Consider the following 22498-nt stretch of genomic DNA (forward strand, 5'->3'; position numbering starts at 1 on the left):
CAGATGGATAAACCATGAATGTAAGACATATTTCTCTTAGATTAAAGAAGAAGAAAACATTTGCAAGAGCCAAGTATTGGACACTGAACAATGAATAAGGTCTATACAAGACGGAGTGAGCAAATCTCTAGAGACCAAGAGGAGCAAGAACACCCAGCATAGGTATATCAAATAGCAGTAAATAAGAGGTCTAAATGGACACATTTGTGTTCTCCTCACACTTGATTCAGTGGTTGAAAACAAGGGATATTCATTAAGCCTTGGATGAAGATAGTGATGTGCGTACACTCCCTCGAATGTCCCAGAACAGAGAAAAGACTACAACATCAACTACAGACGGGAAACTTTGGCTTATGGGTGGACTGTTGAGAGATGATGGACTAATTGGGAAAGTGGGGAGTAATCCGACATGACTCAAGCACCTGCATTTCGCTTTGCTTACGTGCTGCTAACAAGCCAAAAGTCCAAGGTTGGGGAGGATGCCAACCAATCAGAGGGTCTATGGGGCAACATGATATACAATGTTGGATAGACCAATCTGCTGCCATTTTCTCTGCTAAAATCAGCATTAGACATATTTAGAGGTAGTTTGGGCGTTCCCTACAGATAAGGGGCAGTCAATTAAGTACTTACCCCTATGCATAACATATAACGTATTCCCTTAACCAATCCTTCCCTTCAATAGGTTTTGTAGTTTACCACGTAGGATGACGTCGTAGATGACGAATATTGGGGCATACATATAACCTTTGTATAATCAAGTTTGTGTGTGAGTGTGCGAGCATCAGTCCATTGTTCGTCAGTTCGCCCAGCTTTATGGAATTGAGAGTTAAGTTGTATTTTGCCATATTTTCTGAGTCTGTCTGGTTATTTGGTCTGAGTAGCACAATAGACTCTTCACGGTGCTAGAGCACTAGAATATATTATGAGAGGTGTCCGTAAATTGCTGAAACTGCACTGTATACATTTTTATCCAACTCCCCAGCAAGCCTTCTCCTTAAAATAAAAAAGTAACCCGATTTCACATTTGGCCAAAATAGAAAAAAGATTAGTTAAAACAAAATTAATAAATACAATTTCTTTTTATTTTTAATTTTTATTAGCATCTAGTTTCTAATTGAAACCTTTCATCTATCAAAAAAGAAAAAAGAGAAAAAAGAATAAGTTTGAGGAAAAAATATATAAAAAACAACACAAATTATTACAATGATAACATTATCAATCAAAACTTTCTAAACAAATTTAAAGAGTGAATATGTTTTTGATTTTAGTAAAGATAATCTGAACAAATTCCAACAAGGCAAAAGTTACTGAGGTTCTGGTACTTAATAATAATTAAGACCAAATTTCAGACTCTGTTAATGTCTTATATTTTGAAAAAAATGTTGTTATCAAGTTTACTCTTGCGTCCTCAATTCCTGAGCAGTTCATGATAAGATGGTAAAGCGATTCATGTGGATAAGGACATAGTCTGCATTGATAATGCCTGTTAGCAGCTAGTTTCCAGGCCTCATGCAGCTCTTTTGTTGGCAGCAAGTTCAACCGTATTCTTAAGAATTGAGAACTAGCATAATCAGACGGGAGTTTTTTAAGATAAAGTAGTTCCACATATTTTATTTTCCATACAATCTTTGCCGTATAACATATCCAAAAACATTGTCCGGTGTGTCGATCCAATCTTGATCAATTAAAGCCTTTTTGATACTCTCTGTATTTTCTATTAGTAACTTGTTACTCCTCCTAATATTGCTCAGGATTTCGGTACATTTAGAAGACCATTCCTCCAGAAAGCTATTACTTCCAATATGGATTGTTTGGTTGAGTAATGTAAACACTCCTTCTATTGGCGGTGCCAAACATTTTCAATAGAAGGAAAGGCTCTTCCAAACTGTTTGTACATACAAGGATGATAAGCCCAACTTTCTTCTAATAATAGCGACTGGGATGAATTTGGGTAATGATAAAACATATCTCCAAAAAGGTCATTCAAGTGCATTGCAGATTTTCCAGGACAGAGAAATTTCGGAATCATCCATCAGTATAGGTATTGCTTTTGTGCGGTAGAAGGTAATGATGAGGGCAAGTGAACATTTACAGAAATGTTTTTTGATGATCTTAGCTTGCACTGCCAAACATTTTGCTTTCCTTTTCAACTCCACCTTGTGGTGGATGTCTGCAAAACTGTCATTTATTGATACTCCCAGATATGTCATTTGGGTTATCACTGGAATCTTTGATCCTTCAATAAACCAACTGCCTCCTTTCCCTTTCGTCCCAGATTTCCTGCCAAAAATCAATACACTCTATTTTGAAGGATTGATCTTAAGGTCATTTGCAGCCAAAAACGTCGCTAATGCGTCCAGTTGGCACTACAACCCTATTGGTGTTTCATCCATTATGATTAGGTCATCCGCATTTAGCAATCTGTTAACCTGTACTCCAGAAATTATTGGGGGAAAACATTGAATATCTACAAAAGACTCCTTTTACAAGCATCGAGTGGCCTGGCAACCGTCTCTCGACACTTAACTAAATTGGCAATCCATACATGTTAAAGACAGCGGTCTGGCCACTCCCCTCTGTCAGTATTAGAAAACAGACTGAGCTGGGAGAGTGGTAGTATTTATTTCGAATGAGAAAAATAGCAGCTTTGTTCAGCAGCTGGTTCTGATTCCTGATTAGCAAAACCTTATCTATTTATTAAAGAAACACTTTTTCTACAATGGAGGACTTTATAGAATGAGAGAAATAGATCTACTTCAGGTAGATTCCTCTTTTATTTTATATTTATTTTATTTATAGGAGCACCCTCACAGTCCTACAACTTTATAATGTCATTACTAATAATATTCTAAGCTGCAATAAAGACCTTTTGCTGGCCATATTCAAGACACCTAAATGTTGACAGGTCTGTAAACGGAAGAGAAGCAATAGTGGCTACCCCACTGTCAGCGTATAAGGGGCAGAATCAATATGATTCTTTTTTTTTTGTTCAAATGTTTACAAAATGAAATTTATAGTAAACCTGGTTAAAATGCAAATTTGGCATAGTAAGAAAATTATATTTAATGCACATTATTTTGGGCAGAATTGTTGAATTAATGAATGGGCGAAAAGATCACAGATGAATATTTAATCTTTGGAATCTTCTTATGGCTACGTGTGATTTCACTGCACCCACAAAACAACGCACAGGAGAACAATGTTTTCCTCATAATATCTAGCAGTTCTCTACACATATTCTAGGACTGGCTTTGGTTTATAAAATTATACTCACCCTACAATATATTGAGAGGGCTGTTTAGTGAGAGGATGGGGCATTAAGGAGCAGCTTGTCAAAGAAGTGTCCCTAGGTAACTGCCATACGCAAGTCAAGGGAAGGGAAAGGAAGATTTACTCATGGTAACGTCTTTGTGAATCTAGCCCCTAAGTATTGAAGGCCCTGCAAAAGTTACAAGACTTTAAAGTACTGAATTTCCATAATGCATACCAATAGTTGCATTGTAATAAGAAACAGTTATGAAGACATGATGACACTTACCAATAGTATTTCAGTAGCTTCCTCTATTTCTCCTTTCCAAATATACCTGGAGTAAGGAAATACATACATTGGTGATTATACGTTGAACAAATAAGCACTCGGATGCAGGCCTCTTGCTGCCTCTAACGAAGTGATTTACTGGAAGGTGAAGAGCACGGAGAAAGAAAAAAGATACTATTGTAAGCGATAAGATGTCAGAAGGTGTGGACATTGTAAGGGTGTGGAAGGAGGAGATCGACACCCAGGTGGCATGCTTTTTGGCAAAGTCTTTTCTTAATCAACAAAAGAATGCCCTTCTTTTTGCAATTCAACAAATGTGGGGGAATGTCTCCCTTCCCCTGGCCTTTCTCTGGCTTCTCTTAGCAGTACAACAAAAGGTGGGGGAATGTCTCCCTTGCCCTGGCCTTTCGCAGCTTTGAGCCATCTCAGTGGCTCGCTGGGCAGTCCGGGTATACTCCCCTGCCAGGTATTCCCTAGAGTCCCAGACCCCATCCACTTTGGTTTCTCTCGCTCAGGTCCCAGACCCCTTTAATATGATTTCTTGTATTCGTGTCCCAGACCCCTTAAATCTGTATTTATTTATATTTATTAAGTTTATATAGCGCTTTACGCCAAAGCGCTTTACATTACAACAACATGAATACATGGAATAAAATAGAAGCATAAAATTACAAGACATGAAACAAACCACCAAAAACTGTATGTAGAACAATTTACTGAGGACAATAAAAGAGAAATAGAGCTGAGGAAGAAAAGAGGGAAGAAGTAAAGGAAGTCACGGCGGCGCAGGAAGATGAGATTTAATGGGGAGGGGAAGGAGGAATGGGGACGATAGGGAGATGTAGGAGGGATGGAAGGAATGAGGGATGAAGGAGGGAGGTAGGGGAAATTAAGGAGGGATGTCAGGATGGGGGGTGAAGAAGAAAAGATTTCAAAGAGGCGAGGAAGGCGGAGTAAGAGGAAATGGAGCGGATAGAGAGAGAAAGAGAGTTCCAGTGTAGGGGGGCAAGGAGCTGAAAGGATCGGAAACGATATGAGGCACAAGGGGATGGAGGAACAGTGAGTAGGAAGAGATCAGCGGACCGGAGGGAGCGAGAAGGAGTGTAGAAAGAAATGAGAGAGGAGAGGTGGGGGATAGCGAGATCATGGGAGATTTAAAAACGAGGCAGAAGAAGTAAAATTTAAGTTGGGAGTGAAAGGAAAGCCAGCCAAGATAAGAAAGCGAAGGGGAGATGGAATCATGTGGGGCAAGAAGACAAAGGGTGCGAATAGCAGATAAGAAAGCGAAGGGGAGATGCAATCATGTGGGGCAAGAAGACAAAGGGTGCGAATAGCAGATAAGAAAGCGAAGGGGAGATGCAATCATGTGGGGCAAGAAGACAAAGGGTGCGAATAGCAGATAAGAAAGCGAAGGGGAGATGCAATCATGTGGGGCAAGAAGACAAAGGGTGCGAATAGCAGATAAGAAAGCGAAGGGGAGATGCAATCATGTGGGGCAAGAAGACAAAGGGTGCGAATAGCAGATAAAAAAGCGAAGGGGAGATGCAATCATGTGGGGCAAGAAGACAAAGGGTGCGAATAGCAGATAAGAAAGCGAAGGGGAGATGCAATCATGTGGGGCAAGAAGACAAAGGGTGCGAATAGCAGATAAGAAAGCAAAGGGGAGATGCAATCATGTGGGGCAAGAAGACAAAGGGTGCGAATAGCAGATAAGAAAGCGAAGGGGAGATGCAATCATGTGGGGCAAGAAGACAAAGGGTGCGAATAGCAGATAAGAAAGCGAAGGGGAGATGCAATCATGTGGGGCAAGAAGACAAAGGGTGCGAATAGCAGATAAGAAAGCGAAGGGGAGATGCAATCATGTGGGGCAAGAAGACAAAGGGTGCGAATAGCAGATAAGAAAGCGAAGGGGAGATGCAATCATGTGGGGCAAGAAGACAAAGGGTGCGAATAGCAGATAAGAAAGCGAAGGGGAGATGCAATCATGTGGGGCAAGAAGACAAAGGGTGCGAATAGCAGATAAGAAAGCGAAGGGGAGATGGAATCATGTGGGGCAAGAAGACAAAGGGTGCGAATAGCAGATAAGAAAGCGAAGGGGAGATGCAATCATGTGGGGCAAGAAGACAAAGGGTGCGAATAGCAGATAAGAAAGCGAAGGGGAGATGCAATCATGTGGGGCAAGAAGACAAAGGGTGCGAATAGCAGATAAGAAAGCGAAGGGGAGATGCAATCATGTGGGGCAAGAAGACAAAGGGTGCGAATAGCAGATAAGAAAGCGAAGGGGAGATGCAATCATGTGGGGCAAGAAGACAAAGGGTGCGAATAGCAGATAAGAAAGCGAAGGGGAGATGCAATCATGTGGGGCAAGAAGACAAAGGGTGCGAATAGCAGATAAGAAAGCGAAGGGGAGATGGAATCATGTGGGGCAAGAAGACAAAGGGTGCGAATAGCAGATAAGAAAGCGAAGGGGAGATGGAATCATGTGGGGCAAGAAGACAAAGGGTGCGAATAGCAGATAAGAAAGCGAAGGGGAGATGGAATCATGTGGGGCAAGAAGACAAAGGGTGCGAATAGCAGAGTGGTATAGGGATTTGAGGGGGGCAAGATAAGAGGCGGGGAGACCGAAGAGAAGAGAGGAACAATAGAAAAGCCGGGAGAAGATGAGGGACGCGATTAAGAGTTTAGTAGCATGGATGGTGAGGGAGGAACAGATTTTGCGAACATTGAAAAGGTGGCAGCGACAGGCATGGGAGGTAAGAGAAATGTGGTGTGTAAGGGAAAGGGAGGAGCCGAGGTGGAGGCCTAGGTTGCAAGCAGAGGAAGAGATAGGGTGGTTGGTAGGGGGAAAGAGAATAAAAGAAGGGGGAGATGGAGGAGGGAAGCGTGTTAGAGGGGAAGAATAAGACTTCCGTTTTTTCAGTGTTGAGGGAGAGAAAATTAGATGACATCCAGTTCTTGATTGCAGTAAAACGGGAAGAAAGATTAAGGTGGAGTTCAGGAGTGAAAGAAGAGAAGGAGAGGTAGAGCTGGGTATCATCAGCGTAGAAATGGTGTGATATACCGAAAGAAGAAATGATGGGGGCAAGAAGGGAAGTGTAAAGTGAGAAAAGGAAAGGGCCAAGAACGGAGCCTTGAGGAACACCGAAGTTCAGGGGGAGAGTAGCAGAGGTACGACTGCCCCAGGAGACAGCAAAAGAACGGTTGGAGAGGTATGAGGAGAGTCAATTGAGGACAGAGCCAGGGATACCAAAGGAAGAGAGGGTGTTGAGAAGTAGGGGATGATCAACGGTATCAAAGGCTGCAGAGAGGTCGAGGAGGACGAGGACAGAGGAATGCTTAGAGTAGCGAGCAGTAAGGAGGGAGTTGAGAACGTAGGTGAGTGCAGTTTCAGTGGAGTGTTTAGGACGGAATTCATATTGAGAGGGGGGAAGAAGAGAGAGATTGGTTACAAACGTAGAGAGTTGAGAGTAGACTAGACAATTGAGAAGCTTAGAGAGAAATGGTAAGAGCGAGATTGGACGAAAGTTGGATGCAAGAAGGGGGTTAGCAGAGGGCTTCTTCAAAATGGGGATGATGTTAGCGTGTTTGAAGGCGGAAGAGAAGGTGGCAGAGGAGAGACAGATATTGAAGAAGGAGGTGAGGTAGAGAATGAGAAGAGAGTACATTTTAGGAATAAGGGGTTATGGAGGAGATCAGAGAGGGCAACAGTAGGGTGAGTTTTGGACAGGAGGAGGGAGACATCAAAAGGAGTAACAGGAGAGAGGTCAGGCAAGTAAGAGGAAGGGATGGGGAGAAAAGGGGGAGGAGGGGCATAAGAAGGGGAGCAAAGAATGTTATGACAGAGGGAGAGTGAGTTTTGGAATAGAAAAAGTCGGCAAAGTCAGAAGGGGAGAGAGAAGAATTAGTAGAGAGGTCAGGAGTGGGTGGTGAGAGAAGACAAGATTGGGTCTGAAAGATGCGACGTGGATGGGAGGCTTGGGATTGAAGAAGGTTAGAATAATAGGTACGTTTAGCTAAGCTGAGGCAGGAGTCATAAAGAGAGTGGTAAAAGAAATAGGAGGCCTAATTAGCAGGAGAGCGGAGCTTGAGCCAGCGTCGCTCAAGCTGACGAAGGAGGTGACGCATAGATAGAAGGTGAGGAGAGAGCCAGGGTTGAGAGGGTTTAAGGGTAGGGCGGAAGGAGGAAGGGGGGTAAAGTTGGTCGAGACAAGATGAGATAGAGGAGGAGAGACAGGATAGAAGCCAGAAAGAGGGGAAGGGAGGAAGAGCAGGTGTCGAAGAAGAGAGAAGGGCTAAAGTTACGGAGATCCCGTTGAGAGAAAGAAATGGGGGAAGAAGAGGGAGTGAGCGGAGGGATAGGGGGAGTGAGGGAGAAAGTGAGTAAAGCATGGACAGAAAGATAGTTGGCTGGTTTTAACAGGTGTTATGGACGGGGCCCGTTAAGGGACTTCAGAGCTAACAACGGTACCGCAATTAGCGCCTTCCCCCTTCCCATTGAGCCCTATGGGGGCTGAAATGGGAATGGGGAATGGCTTTTTCAATGGGGACTTACCGGTCCCGCAAACGTCAGAATAGACCAGTAAATCCCCATTGAACGAGGGCGGACTCGGTACCGGTATTGGAGGTAGTCATGGCGCTAATAGCTAATAGCGCCATGACTACCTCCAACCTCGGAATGAGGCCCACAGTGTTATTATAGTACAGTGCCCCTCCCACCTACATCTAATGTGCCATGGACGTTCTATCCATGTACCCAGCACTAGGCCATGTGATTTGCACTGCCTGCAGCATTCACTTTTCAATCTCAAAGCCCTTGCTCTTTGCCGTCGTGCCATGCCCCTTCATCTCTATACCCAATACAATGCTCCTCCTATCTGTCTTCCCTTTTGACTTGCTTTCTCATTCTATTAGCCCCAGTCGGGCACCTTTCAGGTCCCTCCTTTTTATTACATATCAAGTTGCCATCACCTTTGTACCATCACCAATAGGCAAGCGACGGAAATAGCGAGGGAGTAGGTGACTGCTAATCTACAGCACCAGTACCAAAGAGGGGGGGGGGGACTAGACGGACACCCGGTCCTGTTACACTGAGTTCAAATGCAACACAGATGGAAACGCGCCACGCAACCATTCCTTACAATTAGATGGATAAGAAAGAAAAGTGGAAACTATGCCTACCTACAGGACAACTGAGTACATAGAACAAGATCTGTAAGCACTAGGCTATATAACCTACTAACCCTATGCTCAAATCTCTGCATACCTAACTCACCCGAAAATCCACACAACCATCTTCTCGCGCACCAAACCGCACGCACTTAACCACACCGCAACAACAAACAAGCAACCCATAAACCGCAGAAACAGCACACGAGGTCTCGCATCGGTCCAGTATTCAAACCAAGGCTCAGCATATGGTGAAAACCGAGCTGAAGCCGCCAACAGCACACCACTTCTCTGACTTTCCTACTCCCTCTTCACCCGACTAACCCAACCCGCCTTCTTGTTTGCAGATCCGCCGGAGCACCTGGGGACCAACTCCATTGGTGACGGTGCGTGGTACAAATCCCTTTAACATGAACCTTAGTGCCGAGTCCACCTGTGCCACCCCCCTTGTACTGCTGTGCTGCGCGCCTTCTACGTTTCCCAGCCAACGGTGCCATGTACATTAGTTCTACATTCTTTGTGCCCGTGCCCCTGTGCCCCACCATTCCATCTCTAAGCTTCCTTACCTGACCCACTACTACCCATCGCTATCTCCAGTACTGTAATCTCCAGTAAAATAACAATGAGATTAGTTATGCAGCCTTCTGTTCATTTGACACTAGAGGGCAAGGTCCACATCCCTCGCAACACATTTCCAACCGTTTAAAAAAAGTCAATGTTTTACTTACAGCGATGCGGACTTGCTCAAAATATTGACGGAAGCAGCCAGTTTTCTTTCCATAATGGCCCTGCGCAGAATACAAAAGCAGAGATATGCAGTGAGAGACGTGAGCAAAGGACAGCAGAGCTTTGCAAGGACTCATTGGTGAGACTACGCACAGGTGCCACGGCACGCCTCTCCTGCACGCCCTAGAAGTCTGGGGTGAACAGAGGAGACTCCAAAGACATCTAGGGCGCCATTAGCTGCTTGTGTAAACATGCATGAATTTGTGTCTGCAATGGGCACAAATAAAAAAGCTGACATATTCATTATTTTTTAAAAGCTCATTCCCAATCGAGATGTCTGCATGTTTGTCTCCAGTAGGAGGAGCCCATACCGAATACTCTCGTGGAAACTACACTAGATCTTGGCGGTTGTGTGGCTTCTAACACGTCTAGCAATATCACGTTGACTCTACTAAACACAAGCGAAACTAACAGGCACGATCATAACACATTTATTGGAACTCATTTTTAGGTCTTGAAACAGAGAGCTTGATCTATGCCAGCCTATTGCAGATACATATTTAGAGGAAGGCGGCCAGCTGCTCAGTCAAGCATGACGTGTGTACCTTGCTGAAAACTCAGTTCCAACAGCGGCCATTGTTTAAGAGCCAGTAGAGCTGCGCAAGCAGGGGATAGCGTTGAGAACCACACTTTTAGGCTGCTAATGTGTTTTTCACTTTTGCGCTGCATTACATTATATCAAGCACATGACAACGCATGGGCGCTTTGAAATAGAATGCATTTCCTGTATGAGCGCCTAACAAGCAAACAATAAATAAATAAATAACTACATCAGACCCATCAGTCCGACTGCCCACTGCTTCCGAGCATAGCAGTGCATTCCCACATTACAGCATATGGAAATCAAGCACATGTTCGGTTAGTATAGGAGCCACCTTAGAGTAAATAGTTTGCCTCCTCACTGTGCATATGCGCCCCAACACCAATAAGCACTTCCAGATTTTTGTTTTAAAAAAAGGCAAATGCATGCAGGTGTGAGCATGCCACTTGCTGGTAAGCCCTCAGGTTGCCAATCAACCAAGCTCCGTTCCTGGCGAGCGCCCCACATGTTCCACGGGGCACAGCGCTGCTTAATCTGTTCCTTCTCCCGCTGCTGCACCTCAAGCGTCCCTTTGGCATTGGTTCCAGCAAGCGTTGGTCAACACTGTTTGGGCGGTCGGGCCTCTTTTCTGTTTGGCGAGCCTGAGCTTCTCCAGCTCTGGTCTGGTTACAGGCAGCAGTACTCTGCAGGCTGTCCTGCTCCTCCGCTCTCCTCCCATGTTGCTGCTTCCTGGCTCCGCCTCGACGGGGGATGGTCCCGCCTCTGCGTTACTCTGCAGGCTTGCGTCTCTATCACCTGCTCTTCTCTGTGCCAGTATCACAGGACCATAATGTTCCTCTCTACAACAAGATGAGACAATCCCACAGGTCCTGTGCTAGAGTCAAGTATGGCAACAGTAAAAGGTCAGCAACAACACTACCCACTTCTCTAGGGATGTTTATACAGTTGTCTCTTGCAATTCCCATATAGTCAATACAGATATTAGCTCCCTGAGACAAGGAAGGGTAAGATATATGACAATCAAGGGATGGCCTCTGCTCTAAGAGGGGATGTGGGGTGACCCCCAGTGGGATCCTGCTAGCCAGGTCCCCTACGGGGTGTTAAGCTTAGCAGATGCATCTCCTTAGTTCCAAAGGGAGTGGCTCCCCCTTGGGGAGAGGGGATTCATTTCCTGGCTTCGTCACAGTGCACTATGCTCTCCTGCATCCTGGGATGCTCCAGATAAGGTGTGATGGATGGTTTTTTGCACTTTGCAGGTGTCCTGAGATAGTTCAGGTATAGCATAATAAATTAGATGCTTTTTGCTATGCAGATGATATGAGATGGTCACCTAGGATGTTTCCAGTAGGAAGAAATTCTGTTATGCTGAACTCCTGGAATGGTACACAGCGGCTATCATGAAAAGTACTCTTGTATCATTGATCAAGGAGTAACACAGAAACGCTGTGAGGTCCAGTAAAGACTTCAAAAAGCATAACAGTTCTCTGGGATTTCTTTTGACTGTCTTTTTTTCATTGGTGAAGTCAACCTTTTTACCAATATGATCACGTTTCTGTGGATCACCTGTAGACATGTCATGTTTCTACACCTTGCCTCCATCCCTCTGCCCGATCATTTCCCTTCAGCAAAAGCACATGCACTCTTTCCTGCATGCACCCACACGCGGAGACAGGCCTCCAGTTAACGTGCGTACCAGGCCTTTTTACGCATGAAAATCTTGTAAATACTACAGCTTTATTATTTTCCTATGTACATATACACACAAACGTTTAGAGCAGAGGGCAGTGCAAAGGTCAGGTTATTTGACAGAAGCCAGAATGCTTATTCTGATTTTTATCTACATTGTTGTAATTGCAAGCCATGGATGAAAGCCTCTGAAGCAGAATGTATTTCTTTGAAGACTTTCAAAAAAAGAAACTGCACACTGATCAAAAGGAATGGTCTCTTTCCACTCAGCGTCTGCTGTGATGAGGCTCATGGAGCAAATAGAAGTAATGTGCATATTTATTTTCCTAGCATTTTAGAATTGTATAATTAATAAGATGGAAAACTAAGTTGCAATTGAGAAGTAATCTTTTGTAACAAATTATGCTTTTTTTCAGGGTTCCTGTGCTGTGTGCATAATCGTGCAAAGGCAGATCATTTTTACACGTATAATTTAATTTACACTCTAATTATAAAAACAGTGTGTAAAATGAGGAGTATGCACGGTCTAGTTTACATCCATTTAACCTTGCAGTCAATTGGGTACATTACTATAAATGGTCAGTGGCAGGAGGGTCTTTGCTTAAGGGTGAGTGATTGTCATCACACCAATCACAGGTGTTCTAGCCTCTCGAATCTTCAAGACTACAATTAAAACAACCAAAACCAGACTCTCCAGGAAGTGCAAGCGCTGTTCAAAAACAAACCAATGAAAGTTAAATTTGTAATTTATATAGAAACTCAGCAAAACCTGTCCCTGTGATAATCCAGATAGGTATTTAACTTTATGTAGCACTTCATACATGGTTTGTCCAACATATACACACTGTGTTTATTATACCTCAGTCGATACTCAGTTTACCAACCTCTGAAGGATGTTATCCATAAAGATAGCTCAGCCAGTTGAGCACTCATTGCTGTGATCTATGCGTGATCTGTAGGTTACAGGTTCAAATTCCGGCAAGGCCAAATCAGCCTTTTATCCTTTCGAGGTCGCTAAAAGGTGTACCGACTTCGGTTTGGGGATAATTGTGATAAACATGTTCTATGTACTGTACTTTGCCAAAAGCGCTAAATAAATAACCATTTGACCGTGAGATTAGACATAGAATTTAGCATGGAGTCATTTCCTCTCTCACTATTGTATCATAACATTGGTATACCATTTGGTAGTAATAGCTCCAGGAAATGAGGATTTTCATTAAACATCAAAAGACAATTCTGCTATCGAACCTCAAAACACACAATACAATTCATGTTTGCTTTACCATATAATTGGCTAGGTTTTTGTGTTTCCAACTTTTAAATATATACAGAAGTGATCAAATGGCCAGGCCTTAGAGAAATACTGAAAGGTGTATTCTGTCACAATGCAGGAAGCTGCAGCATAGTAATGATTTACAAACCGTTTTTGCACACGTCGGCTGGATGTCACATATATTTTACTCTCTTGCAAAGGAGAAAAGTCATTTTTACTCTCTTGAAAACACATTTACTCTCAAAGTTTAAAAATAGGGAGCAAAATACTCCCACCTCAAAATCTTATCTGGAGCACTGAAGACGTCAATTTCTCCCTACTCCCCAACTCCAAGGCACATGTGTAAAAATATGGAATTCCTATTCACACTCAAGTAAGGTTTTCTGTGATGTCAGTAAGTAGTGGTCGCCACTAAACGCCAATTATTCATGCTCCAAGAGGCGATTTAGTTTCTGGTTTGGGACATATGAACTGGCATTATTGCCCACGAATCCCCATATGTAGTACAGATATCTCCAAGCAGACAGTCCCCTCTCCTCAGCAGGAGTTCTCAGTAGATGAGTGCACCTGCCACAGAGATCTCTGTAACATTGAGGGCCGAGGCTTGGATCCTGATGAGATATCTCAGTGGGTTAATGTGCCTACTAAAGAGATGTATATGTAACTTCTGTCCCCCAAGCATAGTTTCTGGCTCTGTTATGCTTAGAGCCCAAGTTTACTAATCTCCCGAAGTATTTGGTAATCTTTGCTCCCAACTCCCCAAAACTGCCTTATTAGCTCCACTAATTTTTACCCACTCATCAATCCGCCATCCATCCATATGTATACACTCATCCAACCACAAATTCAACTATATCCGCCGCCCGCTCATTCGGGCATCTTTCAATTCAGTTATTCACGTGATCCCTAACAAAAGCCGACCTATTGTCATTGGCAATGCTTGATATCAAACTGGGAGGGATGCAATGCAGAGGCAGTAACACTACAATGCACACCCAGGGTGCCTTACACGTGATCTGCTGTCTGGGGAAGGTGAGTAGTGCCAGTTTGAGGTCGCTACAGAGATAATGGAATGGAGGGCTTAGGGAAACAGGCTGCAGAACATATTCAATTTAGCAATTGCTGTAACAATACCGCGCGTGCCCTGTGGGGTCACACAAACAGCACATGAAAGATTAATGCATCATCTAGTCATTAACATTTTAATCCTACATATCTCCTCTGCCGATCTCCCCAAATGCACCACGTGGCCCAATGAAAATATTGCTTTAATCTCCAAGGGCAGCCTGGCGTAACATTGGAGGGCTGGTGGGCGGATGGAAAGATGACACGCCCACTCCATTTGGGAGAGGATTGCCCAGTCCTGTTTCTTTCTTTGCATTCTAGGACATGTCCTCCTGAATTCACTATTTTAAAACCTGAGCTACACAAGTTGCAGAAGGAAAAGAAAACAACCATTTGCAAAGCAGCGGTCTTGCATTTGCAGTCGTAGACTGCATTTTACATGCTTGAAGTTGAGTTTGCCCCCTAAAGAACTGTCTCGGGTCAAAGATAATGCAAGCGGACGTGGCCGGTCTTTTCGTGGCTATAATTCGGCAATCTGCTAGCCTCAGGTGGCCGATGAAATACTTGCAACATTGTACATCAGCAGCGGAGGCACAAAGCCTGGGGCTTACACAGCCTGCTACGGAGTTGCGTACAGTTATTGTGATCTCTGTACCATCCTGATCATGTAGAGCACATCTTCAAGGCCAAGTCATCAAGGGTTAAACGATGCCCTGCAGAGCAGTGCAACCCTTAGCAATCCATGTACCACTGGGCCAGAATGTGGGACCACACCACTCTGAAAAAAGACACAGGCATACATGACCTACAAGACCATGGGCCTCATTCCAAGTACGGCGGTTCGGAAATAAGGGTGCCTGTAGCAACGTGCCAGCACCCTTTCTGGACCGCAATATTACAAGAATGCCAGTAGGGGCACGTAACTCCTGACAGGCCTGACTTGCTGTGAAATCAGGCCCCTGCCGGCATGTCTCTCACTGAAGCTCTGGCACCGTTAGCAACGGTGCTGGTGCTGCAGTGTCCCCATTCCCATGGAGTTCCATAGGACTCCATGGGAATGAGGATTTACCGTTCCGCCGCCACTAGCAATATCCGGGTGGCACCGGGATATCAGGCGGCGGAATCGGTGTTATGGGGTTGGCGGCAACCCTCCGGTAGCACCAGCGAGTTACTGCCAACCTCATAATGAGGCCCCATGCGTAGGAGGGCATGTACTATTTGATGGAATCAAAAAAGGATGTTGGGTTGTACCAAGTCCCAGTTACTAGATATGCCCATGCAAAGAGGGCATCAACATTGATGAGAACATGACAGTACTGATATAAGGAAGATACGATGGCGCAAAGGCCATATACCCAATTTGCACGAGAAACATTCGCGAACCATTCGCACCTTGCCAATTACCTTTGGGTTAGCTGAAGAAGCAACTCTCCTCGGTGCTTGCCTGCCAGTGCAACACTTAACGACATGCATATCTCGAACCTTTCAGCCAAGCGAGGCCCCCTCTTTGAGATACGTGGAAGTAACGCATTCAGATCCATATGGAGCCTTAAGGGTGGTGTTTCAGCATAACAGAGTGAAATCCTCATAGATTAACCACGTGTTATGCATTTAGAGTCCGTCCTCCTTACAAACTCTCAGTGCAGACTTTAATTCCTTCTCCAACTTCTCTTGTGGGATTTCCACCCCGACCGGCATCACACTCCCCAGTGAGTAGAGGAGAGGGGGGGGGGGTGTGAAAACTGCTGTGGCCGGTTCGAATCCCGGCAGGGTCAACTCAGCCTTTCATCCTTCTGAAGTCGATAAAATGAGTACCCCTCTGTGGGATAATAATGTCTTCTCTTATTTGCGCGCTCTGAGACCTATGGGTGTGTAGTGATGGAGGAGGAAAAACAGAGGAGAGACAGAACGGAGCGACAGAAAGAGGGACATATGGAGGGGGAAATATTAGAAGTTAGATGAAGTGATACAGAGAAGGGGAGAAAGAGTTTCTGCAGACACTGTTCAGTAGTTGCGGGGGCCTTGATGAACTCAAAGGTGGGTTATGCAAATTCACTTTGTGTAGGTCTTGCAGGTAGTAAACCCCAAATAAGGCTGTTTGCTCACTACTCTACTTCACAGCTGGATTAGTTTTCAAGAATGAGAGATTTGATAAGACCTCTGATTAGATAGATATGCTGGATCCTCTGTTCTCTGGACGAGGCAAGTCTTAGTCATGCATCCATTTAAAAGCCATGCAAAGTGCAGCTATATGCCCCTAGTCATGGAAGAGAAACCACAGGAGTCAAATACACCTCAAACAGCTTAGTTTTTATTAATGCAACATGAGAATTGTAAACCCAGAGAGACCGAGGTCCCCTCCCCTAGGAAACCTTCTAAGTATAAAGTATTTTGCAATCGCACCCGACATCCTGTGGCAAGTCACAATCAGGAGACTGACAAGATGACATTTTGGAAGTGTGGTTTTATTTGAACACAACAAAAACCCTATTCTATCCCTAAGATTCTAGGTCCTACAACACTTAAGGAAAAGAAAGAGTCCAAAAGGGTGCACGTCAAAAATGCCTGTCCATCGTCTAGAAACCTATCAGGATTCATGTCCCGACCATTATAAAACAAAATGACCTAATTTAAACAAAAAGCTATCATAAGGGCATTCCACCCACAGAAATGTGTCTGTTTTAGAAGGGGGTTCAAAGAAAGTCACCAGTAAATGTTTCTTGCTCAGTACACAGTTCAAGTAAAGCAGTCAACAAAATGTATTTCCTTCCCCCTCTGGATGACTAGGGGCCCCTTTTCGGAAACCGTTTGGTTCCTATTCCTCTTTGGGGTCTTGGGTTCACACCCTGCATTGAGAGTGGATTTTACTCAGCTCAATCTGGACTCTGTTGTCATCTACCCCCCTCTGAGGACTCAGTTTCACACACCATTTTGGGATCTGATCTTTCTCAGACCTCTCTGGGCTCTTTTACCCCAACCAGGCGTCTCTGGTTTCACAACCCCTTTTGGGGTCAAGCTCTCTTAGCCCACTCTGTGGTCTTCTTTCTTCGACTCCGCCCTGGGGTCGTAGGTTTCACCCCCCTTTTGGGGTCGGATCTCTTTTAGGCCACTCTGATCTGTGCTTTCTTCTACCCTGCTTTGGGGTCTCGAGTTTCACACCCCCTCCTGGATTTGGATCTCGCTTAGCCCGCTCAGGGCTCTGGTTTCTTCTACCTCACCCTGGGGTCTCGGGTCTCACACCCCTTCCTGGGATTTGTTTGCTGCCACCCTGCCTTGGTATCTGGTTTGGCCTTTCTGCCCTTTCACCTGGCTCCCAGGAGCAACCGCATAACCTCGTCTCTTCACACAGTGCTCCTCCTGGTAGGCGTTCTTGTCGGCCAGTGCGGATTTTCTGCCTGGCTTCTTCTGGCGGCTCTGCACGGTTTGGCGTAGCTCCTCCATTCCCGCTGCAGCTCTGTGGTATTTCGGTACCAGTTTGTCTCGGCTTTGCTCAGTGGCTACCCAAGCGCTCTATACAGGGAGACCCTCCGAGACCGGGCTTCTCTGGTTCAGATCTCAGCAAAGGGAGCTGGACATTCTGCCAGCTTCTCCATGCTTCGTCTTATAATGCCAGGCGAGTGCCCTCCTCCCTCTGCCACACCTACCAGCAGGAGTTCTCACCTTCGGTCCTGCTTTGTGAGCATCTTCCCGCACTGAAGCCAGTGGGATCCTCTCTCTCCTGGTTCCACTGCTATTGGGACTTTATCTCCAGTGCGACGAGGGGAGAGGGTTTTGTCCCATTCTCTGCCTCACATATAAGATGGTGCCGGCAAGGGGTCAAACCATACCAGCCATCAGTGTAAAAAAGAGGCAAGTCATTACACTCATTAATTCCCATGTAACCACCAAAACTATGAGGGCCACAGGATAAGGGAGGGTAACTTATCCCTATTTACGGATTGCATGTCCCCAGAAGGGGGCGGGGGTGTTTTCCCACTGGAATCCTGCTTGCCCTGTTTCCTAGGGGGTGTTAAGATTAGCAGGCTCACCTGCCTAGTCCCAAAGGGAGGGGCTTTCCCTTGGGTAGAGGGGATTAATTCCTTGAATTTGTCACAGTCCCCATCTGTTTTGCTTTTGCTTGGCCACGTGGGGAGAACTTTAGACTTACCTTTCCCCTGCCCTGGCAAAACAAGTTATTGGACTCAGACAGGCAAAATCACACATAGACCATTACTTATGGTAAAAAATGTAAATGGCTCGTTATAGGCTCTTTATTCACTCCTTATATATGGACACAGCATACATAAAATAAACATATAGTCAGTTATACAGAAACATAGAAAAAGAGAGCATCACCGTTATCAATGTTGCAGAAGACACCTTCATTTTGGCCACTATGACACTGCTTAGTCCCAGAGCAGGTAGGCAAAGAGATCACGCGTAATAACGGGGTCTGGAGCGGAGCATCCTCCCTCTAAGTGAGACTGCATCACCCCGGAGTCCAGATTCTAACTGCTAACCACAGAGGAAAAAAACCTCTTCTCTTTATGGGGGCATGTCCCCACCCTTCTCCTTTCTGACTGCCCTCGGCCGAAGAGCAGATCACAAGTGGAAGGGGGCAAAGAGTGGAAAAAACCAGCTAGAAGTTGAAAACCCCAGCTTTCCTCTCCTCACATTCTCCCAGGTCCCCTTATCACTGCACCTGCAGAGTGCTCCGACTCCCTCTCTGGCTCATCCTTCAGCAGACAATACAATAACTATTCTCCACAGTAAGTCCACTCAGCAACAATATTTATGTGACCTTGCTTTGCCTTCGCTGCCGGGATGCACGTTTACTCTACTGAGCCCACGAAAAACATAGGCTTTCATTACGGTGATGGGAGATGAGTGTCCAAGATGGCTGCGCACCAGGGCCATGTTGCTTTAGCTCGCATTTTGCATAAGCGTTACACCATCTCAAATATTGGCATTGCTGGGGTCCAAAAGAAAACAGGAGGGATAAAAAGGGGATACAAAAAAGTGTCAAAAGCGTAAAATAATAACACTAAATTACTTCACTTGCATTAATCAGATATTTTCAGTCCACATGCCTCCACTTCCACAGGGGGAGGCCTCTGTCGCAGACTTTCGGAGAACGCACACTCACCACCACAATTCATGCCAATCCACACTACAACCAAGAAATTGATGAAAGATTCCTTAAAATGTTACAGCTTACAGTAGATTGTTTTGTAATGTACATTCATCAAAACAATGGTCCACTTCACCGGGTATCTGAGTGAGTGTGCAGCTCTGACCCACTTAATGAAATAAAGAACAATTTCTGAAAGTAGAGCTAACTAAGTATTGGGTTGTCAGGATTGGCTCTTGTGTTTTGGATCGCATTGTCACCGGTATTGTAGTTGGTTTCTCATTAACCTGCTCTTCTCAAATGTTTGAGGAGTTGGAGATGCCTGTCTCCAATTTGCAAAGTGGTTTGTCGGAATGTCTCCTCCTTGTCCCCTAGGATTACCAGTTTTGCGTATTCTGTATTGTAATTGCATTCTCATGCCCTTGAGTACTATTGTAGTGTACAATTGTTGCTTGCGTTGTTTTCTCGACTCACTCCTCTAGGGGCCCCAAAGGTTACAGTGTTCTTGCTCTCTGGTGTACTTACTAGTTGCCCCCTCACTTGCGTGTGACCCCTCGTGTGCCTCCCTCCTTGTTTGCCTGCTTGTGCCTCCCTCCTGTCTTCCCCTATTGTGTCACTTCCGCCTGCCTGGGATGCCCCCCCCGCACTCCTCATTTTATGCCTGCACCCTCTATAATGTTCTCTGTCTCCCATATCTTCTCTAACTGACATTCTATCGACTATCCTATCCCTCTCTCTACGTCTGGCAGGAAGAACCTCAAAAGGGACATCTTGGTCTCTAACCCAGGTCTCCCTATTGCTGATACCCACACCAGTGCTTCCTCCAGACAGACCCTCGCCGACATCCTCTTTGTCGTACCCTCTCCATCCCTAAGGACCCCCCATATTGTCTCTGTTCTCTCTCATTTTTCCTCCTCTCCCATTAATGGTGGAACACACTGGGAGGCCCTCCTGGCCCCCTTCAGCTCCTCCAAAACCATCATTAATGTCTACTTAAATGGTACTGTCTTGGTCCAGGCCCCTCAGACCAATCTCCTCCTTTACAATAGACGCTTCCTGTGTCTTATCATCTTCCTTCCTTTTCCTGCTACACCCACCTTCTCCTCTCTGGCTCCTCCGCCACCTTCCTCCTCCACCACCTCTCTGGCACCCACCTCTGGCTAGTCTGCCACCTCCTTCCTACTCCACTTCTCTGGCACCCTCCACTGCTTCTCTGGCTGCTCTGCCTTCTCCTTCCTCTCCCTGCCTTCTCCTCCTTGTTGTTCCTCTGTACATTCTTGGGCACCTCTAACACCTCCGCAGGGTGTACCACATGCCTATACCCCTCCACAGGGGTTTTGCAAAAGTAGCAACCTGCTCCACGTCGCTATTCGGAACTCTCACTCGCCGTCAAACACTCCTTGGACATCTGCCTTCTCCTCGAAGAGCTTGATCTGCAAGCTCTGTCACAAGTTTTGACACTCTCCTCCCTGATGGCTACAAGATCCTTTCCGAACCCAGAATCAACCGTCCTGGAGGTGGAGTAGCCCTGATCTTCCCAGAGTGGATCCCTGTGTCTTTCATTCCTACAAAGGCCTACTCCTCTTTTGAATGCCTGGTGTGCAGGCTCTCTATCTCCCCTGGCCTCTCTCTCACTGTGGCCACCATTAACAGGCCGCCTGGTCAGGTCGCCCGTCTCCAACCCTCTCAACACTCCTCTCTCTTGGACTGACCACTTACTTCTCTCCTCTCACCTGTTGCTCTCTGCCCCCCAGGTTAATCCAACCCCAGCACTGCCTCCCACCTTCTCGGTCATTTGGCTTATGAAGCGTGTGTCAGTGGAGGATTTAGCCACAACCTTCTCTCCTCCTCCTACACCTGCGGCTGACTCACCCTCTGACACAGCCCTTTCCAACCTTCATCTCTCATTCTCTAATACTCTGGATGTCCCTGCCCATGTCATGAGGATCCATTTTAAGCCTGCATCCAAGTGCAACTCTTGGTATGACTCTGACCTCACCACACATAATCGCGAATGTAGGGTGGATGAAAGGCAGTGGAGGGAATCAGGCTCATCCTCTGACAAACTGACCTGCTGTCTGCTCCAAAGGCAACACAGACTCTCTGGCCCTCATTACGACCCAGGCGTTGGACCATGGTGCTAATAGCACCATGGTCCATGCCGGTAACTTACCGACTCCGCCATGGCGGAATGGGGAATTACCGCCCCATTCCGAGTTTGGCGGGGCAGTAATTCCCCATGCCGCCATGGCCCTTCCCCATTCCCATTTTTGCCCCATAGGGCTCAATGGGAATGGGGAAGGCGCTAAGTATGGTGCCGCAAATTGCGGCACCGTACTTAGCACCAAGGTCCCTTTGCGGGTTGGTTTTTTAACACCTGCTAAAAGCAGGCGTTAAAGTGCCACCCGCAAGGGGACCTCGTAATCAGGCGTTAAGGGTTTAACGGCGCCACCACCGTTTACGGCGCCGTTAACCCCTTAACGCCTGGGTTGTAATGAGGGCCTCTGTCCTTGCTAAGAAGAGAGCCTACATCCAAGCCCACGTCCCAGCGGCCTGTAACAACTCAGCCAAACTTTTCAAAATCTTCAAGGAGCTGGCAAATCCTGCTGCAGTCTCCACCTCTCCTGGTCCCTCCCAGGCCCTTTGCACGGCCGTGCATCTCATTTCCCCACTAAAACTCAGGACATCCTGTCCACTGTCTCCTCTACCTACTCCTCCTCTCCCTCTACCACTCCAGGCCCCCCTCTAGCCATTTCTCCTCTTTCCAGCTCCTCCTTCTCCCTGTTCACTACCAATGATGTTTCTAGACAAGTCCGATCTATGAAAGTCTCTTCAAAGCAGATGTTCCCCTGCTCCTTCAGAACCATTAAGGACCACATCGACACCCTTGCTCCAGCCTTGGCTGATTTCTGCAATCACTCTTTTGCCACTGGAAAATTCCCTTCCCTCTCAAGCACTCCCTTGTGCACCTCCTCCTTAATACGCCCTCTGCCGATCCTTCCTCTTTGGAAAACTACCACCCAATTTCCATCACTCCTTTCCTGGGCAAACTCCTGTAAAAGCAAGCTGGCCATCTCCCTGCTTAGTCTGCTTACTGAATCTGTAGGTTGTCTCCATGACTACCAGCCTGGCTTCAGAGCAGCCAAAAGCACGGAAACTGCTCTCCTGAACACCTGTGAAGACTTGCTCTCTAATCTACACTCTAACCTTCCGTCTGTCCTCAGTCTCCTTGATCTATCCTCTGCTTTTGACACGGTCAACCACACCATCCTGCTCAATCGTCTCCTTGACAACCTGGGTATCACTGGTCAGTCCCTCACCTGGTTG

The 22498-nt window shown here is 45.9% G+C and overlaps 1 protein-coding gene across 3 annotated transcripts in view; it reads right to left on the reverse strand.

Moving 5' to 3' along the window:
• Window positions 1-22498, reverse strand: part of LOC138471735 (protein CutA homolog) — a 242149-nt gene that overhangs the window by 26151 nt on the left and 193500 nt on the right. For all 3 annotated transcript variants that reach the window (XM_069609534.1, XM_069609532.1, XM_069609533.1), the window contains 2 exons: window positions 9436-9495; window positions 3542-3587 (listed from right to left, as the gene is read on the reverse strand). In XM_069609534.1, the coding sequence (XP_069465635.1) occupies window positions 3542-3587; window positions 9436-9495 (106 nt within the window). The remainder of the gene's footprint in view (window positions 1-3541; window positions 3588-9435; window positions 9496-22498) is intronic.

This window comes from Ambystoma mexicanum, chromosome 8, assembly GCF_040938575.1.
Source record: "Ambystoma mexicanum isolate Mex_15411 chromosome 8, UKY_AmexF1_1, whole genome shotgun sequence".
Taxonomy (NCBI): domain Eukaryota; kingdom Metazoa; phylum Chordata; class Amphibia; order Caudata; family Ambystomatidae; genus Ambystoma; species Ambystoma mexicanum.